Source organism: Helobdella robusta, assembly GCF_000326865.2.
Source record: "Helobdella robusta unplaced genomic scaffold HELROscaffold_61, whole genome shotgun sequence".
Lineage (NCBI taxonomy): Eukaryota > Metazoa > Annelida > Clitellata > Rhynchobdellida > Glossiphoniidae > Helobdella > Helobdella robusta.
The window spans coordinates 153,097-158,630 of NW_008705338.1; the positions used below are offsets into that span (position 1 = coordinate 153,097).

Genomic DNA, 5,534 nt, shown 5'->3' on the forward strand with positions numbered 1-5,534 from the left:
ATCAGTGTCAGCAGTGTACCAGTGGTGTCACAAACGTTGTTCAAAAATAATTGGTACTTTATNAAAGTGTACAATTTTGTTTGTCCTGCTTGCATCAATCCACAACAACAAATTCGAAATAGCACTGTTTTTGAAATCATTAAGGTAGAGAAAGTCACATCGTTTCAATATCTAGTGGATGTTCTGGATTGTACTGGAACAGCTGAAGCTGCCGTTCGAGCACGCATACGTGCAGCCTGGAATAAATGGCATCTCCTTGCCTCTATATTGATGCGGCGTGACATCCCACTACCACTACGATCAAGACTTTATAAATCTGTGATACGTCCGGTGTTGTTATATGGTGCAGAAACATGGCCAATGACAACCAAACTGGAACAACAACTTCAACCAACCGACATGAAAATGCTCCGATGGATGCAACGAATTAGTCTGAAGGACCACATCAAATCTACCGAAATTCTTCGTCGTGCTAGTTTAGATGATATAAAGGACGAATGCCGGCAACACCGTCTGCGGTAGTTTGGTCATGTCAAACGAAGTAGAAACAGTGCCATAACTTCTCTTGCAGATGTTGAAGTACCTGGCACACGTCCCAAAGGCCGTCCAAAAAAGTCCTGTTCGCAAACAATTGAGCAAGACATGAAAGCTCTAAATTTAAATGAAATGATACAACTGATCGTCTAATTTGGCGCAAAAAGTTGATGGCAAAGGAAACAACGTCCTACCTCGGAAAACCGGGTCTCTGGACGCAAAACGAAGATTGATTGATTGATTGAATGAAGAAAGTCATTACAACCTAATTGAACACGTTTACGATAATGAAGTTAATGAATTGGAGTCAATTTACAAAAGTAGCCCATTCTTTCGAAATGGCCTAAAAATTCTTGAACATGTTAACGACAAATTGCGTTTGGTGAACGATGAACAGACGGAGCCAAACGAATATTGTAATAAGACTTTCGCGGAACTTGTTTTAAAAAAATATATTTCGGTTTTGCCTCTGGACAGTTATTTTGAATAAAAACGGGGAACGAACAAGCAATAACAAAATTGAAAATTGTTTCAGGTTTATGAAACACCAATTGCTAAATGGGTCGACAAATTTAAAAATATGTCGTTTTGCGGAGTTTTTGAAAAACCATGTTGATGCGCGTACTAAGAAAGTTCTACTGCAAATACCCGCTTCTCGTAAAAGAAAAATAAAATCATTGGTAAAAGAATGTGTGGTAAATTATTGGGAAAAACGTAAACCTTCCAAAAGTTATTTCAACAGCATAGTTACCGTTAAAATACCCACAATAAATTGCAGCAATGACCAAAGTTCAAATGGCCACAGCAGCATTTGTATCACGAATTCCAACATTCCGAGCAACAAATGCTATTACGAGCAAATAGTCCGAAGAAATTGCTACGTTTCCAAAAAAGGAAATGATAGGTTGTTGCTTTCGGATTTTCAAACTGTGATTGGGGAAAATGGGTAAGTAGCGTACTTTTAGATTATTTTTCTCACTGGTTCACCAATTCAATTTATATACTTTGTGACTTGTCCACTACTGTATGTTTCAAAATGTTATTTGTGCTAGCCCCATCTTCAAATACTCTTAATGCTAATTATGTATTTTCCCACTTGTCGTCAACGACAATCATTACTGTTTAATAACTGTAGATAATAATCTAAACAAAATATTTTTATAACCTTGGATCATCTACTTCGAAAATAAAACAATTTGAAAAAAGATTTAAGCGTATGTCCCAAAGAATTAACAAACAATCTTGGGAAAATTTCAACTTTGAAGAGCATAATGAACTACCAAAGCAGATGGATGGCCACATCTGTGGAATTTTCGTCAACATGGTCATGCTCACGTAAGATAAAAGCAAAGAATAAAAGCAAAAAAAAACAAATGAATGTTGATTTTATTGTAATGAAAGCGCTGATGAGTTGTGGATTCAGTGTCAAAACTGTTTCCGCTGGGTTCATAGAAAGTGTTGTATAATTGTAATATTTGACGGTCTCTACTAGGTCAAATATAATTGACAATTGAATGAGCCTGCTTCAGGCAGCTCTCTAGGTAGGTTAGTAGTGGTAGTACTAGTAGTAGTAGAAGTAGTAATGCTGTTGTGGAAGTTATCCAGAGAGCATGCTGTCAGGCATGCTAGCACAGCTGATTCGTTGATTGATTGTTGTTCATCCAACAACCAATGCCTGCTTTAAATTTGTTTATTGATTGTGCCTCAACAAGTTCATTTGGTAATGAGTTCAAAGTATTTGCGACTCTATTGAATAAGTAATTCTCTGCTTCTGTGTCTTGTTAACTCTTTAAAATATATTTCAAACTGTGACCTCGCGTTTTGGTTTTGACTATGCTAAAACGATTATTCAAATCAACTTTGTCCAAATTATGCATGATTTTAAACAACTGAATCAAATCTCCTCTTTTTCTTCTTTCCACCAAGGTTGTTAATCCTAATTTTGTAAGACGATCTTCGTAAACTAGGTTTCTTATGAATGGAACCAACTTTGTTGCTCTGTGCTGGACTCTTTCGATTACCTCGCTATCACCCTTTAGATATGGGGATCAAACTGATACTGCAAACTCCAACAGTGGACGAATAAAAGTTAAATATAAATTACGAAGCAACTATAATCAAATTTCCCAAAAGATTTTTTTATTCGACCAAGCATTTGGTTTGTTTTGTTTGATGCTGGGATGACTTGATTTTTCTATTTTAAGTTATTTGAGAAAACCACTCCAAGATCTCTCTCGGATTCAGATTCAGCAAGAAGTATTCCATTTATATACAGTGGACATTTTTTATTATCAAGTCCGTAGTGGATAACAGTGCATTTTTCAATATTGAACCGTAGAAGCCAGTCTTGCGTCCATTTAAATGCTTCATTGAAGTTCAACAACATCGTTATCTGACGATATTGTTCTCATGATTTTGGTATCATCTGCAAAGAGTTTTGTTGTATTTTTCAGTTTTGTTGGTAAGACGTTGATGTAGAGAATGAAGAGTAGAGGACCAGTAACAGAGCCCGGAGGAAAACCACTAAAAATTTTAGCCCAGTCAGAAATAGTTTCACCTTGAACTATTCTTTGTCTTCTGTTTTTAAGAAACGATTCAATCCATTTATTCTATATGCATTTAATTTAGCTAATAATCTTTTGTGTGGAACAGTTTCAAATGCTTTGGAAAATCAAGAAGAAAGGTTGCGTTCTTTTTAAATGGTTGAGCCCACTTTAGGCAGCTCTTTAGGTAGGTTACGTTTTTATTTAATTGAATGAGCTTGCTTCAGGCAGCTCTCTAGGTAGGATTGTGTTCTTTTTAAAAGTTGAGCTTGCTTCAGGGAGCTCCCTTGGCAAGTTGCGTTTTTTTTAAATGGTTGAGCCTGCTTCAGGCAGTTCTCTAGGTAGGTTGCGTTTTTATTTAATTGAATGAGCCTGCTTTAGGGAGGTCTCTAGTTAAGTTGCGTTCTTTTCAAATGGTTGAACCTGCTTCAGGCAGTTCTCCAAGTAAGTTGTTACGTTTTTTTAATTGAATGAGCCTTTTTCAGACAGCTCTCTAGGTAGGTTGCGTTCTTTTTTAAACGAATGAGCCTGCTTTAGGCAGCTTTCTAGGTAGGTTGCGTTCTTTTTAAATGGTTGAGCCTGCTTTAGGAAGGTCTTTAGTTAAGTTGCGTTCTTTTCAAATGGTTGAGCCTGCATTAGGCAGCTCCTTAGGTAAGTTGCATTTTTATTTAATTGAATAGGCTTGCTTCAGGCAGCACTCTAGATAGGTTGTGTTCTTTTAAAATGGTTGAGCCTGCTTCAGGCAGGTCTCTAGTTAGGTCGCGTTTTATTTAATTGAATGAGCCTGCTCCAGGCAGCTCTCTTGGTAAGTTGCGTTTTTTTTAATTGAATGAGCCTGCTTCAGACAGCTCTCTAGTTAGGTTGCGTTCTTTTTAAATGAATGAGCCTGCTTTAGGCAGCTTTCTAGGCAGGTTGCGTTTTTTTAAATGGTTGACCATGCTTCAGGTAGGTCTCTAGTTAAGTTGCATATTTTTAAATGAATGAGGTAGCTTTCTAGGTAGGTTGCGTTCTTTTTAAATGGCTGAGCCTGCTTCAGGAAGGTCTCATAATAAGCTGCGTTTTTTTTAATGATTGAGCCAGCTTATTTATTTGAATGAGCTTGCTTCAGGCAGCTCTCTAAGTAGGTTGCGTACCTTTTAAAATGGTTGAGCCTGCTTCAGACAGCTCTCTAGTTAGGTTGCGTTTTTTTTAATTGAATGAGCCTGCTTCAGGCAGCTATCTTAGTAGGTTGCGTTTTTTTTTGGTTTCATATAATTGAGTCCGTGAAAATCAAAAAAACTATCAATTACAAAATATAACTTAGTATAAATTTATAAAATGGTATTATTTGATTAGTTTTTATGAAAAACTAGACCACTACTGATATCGATATTTGTTATTAATTAAACATGCAAGTAATTCATAGGATTGTGGTTTATGTACTGTTTGCAACATTTTGTTATATAATACAGTATTAAACAAAGATAAAATATTTAAACTCTGTTATTATAGGTAAAACAAGACACTCAACATTTTTGGTGATTTATCAAGACAACAAATCATAATTTTTAATTTAACTCATTTTTTACATTCAAAAATTAGTTTAGTTGAACTGTTTTAGTTTTATTTAATTATGCCAGGAAAATTAACACAGCTCAATAAGTAGGTCCATGGATATATATAATAAAGATATGGCAGACGCGTTATATATATATATATATATATATATATATATATATATATATATACAGTTGTTCAAAAAATCCACCGACGATTCAGCATTAACAAGTTTTATGGTTGATTTTCTAATATTTTGAACTAGTTCTTTACAATTAAGTCTATTCAAAATGTTGAAATCCATTTTATAATCGTTTATGATTTTAATTGTTAAAATTAATCAAGAAAGATCCCATTTTTATAATCGTTTATTTTTTATATTATTATTAAAATTATGCATATAGATCTATTTCGACGTAAAGTCATCATCAGTGCAATATATTTTAAGTAAATTTTATTAATAGTTAATTAGTTGTATTTTTTAATATATTAAAATAAAATAAAAGTAACGAAATAAAAACGCAAAGGTTCATTGAAATTAGTAAACAAAATATTTGAAATTATACGATTGTTCATGCTACGTGGCCGTTGTCAAGATGGCAACCAACAATGTCACAAATTTGAAGCGCGAAATTAATTAGAATATCGTTTCTATTATTATTATTATTATTAATATTATTAATTATTATTATTATTTTTATTATTATCATTATTATTATTATTATTATTATTATTATTGTTATTATCATTATCATTATCATTATCATTATCATTATTATTATTATTATTATTATTATTATTATTATTATTATTATTATTATTATTATCATCATCATCATCATCATCATCATTACCATTATTATTATTGTTGTTGTAGTTGTTGTTCTTTTTATTGTTCCTGTTGTTGTGCTAATCGTGTTG

At 33.5% G+C, this 5,534-nt stretch overlaps 1 protein-coding gene across 1 annotated transcript in view; it reads left to right on the forward strand.

The window, feature by feature from the left end:
• Positions 1-1,873, forward strand: part of HELRODRAFT_180332 (hypothetical protein) — a gene marked incomplete at both ends in the record, with an annotated part of 3,915 nt that extends 2,042 nt beyond the window's left edge. Inside the window, 2 exons of the mRNA XM_009029653.1 lie at positions 1,313-1,480; positions 1,741-1,873. Of these exons, the coding sequence (XP_009027901.1) occupies positions 1,313-1,480; positions 1,741-1,873 (301 nt within the window). The remainder of the gene's footprint in view (positions 1-1,312; positions 1,481-1,740) is intronic.
• Positions 1,874-5,534: the final 3,661 nt, after the last annotated feature.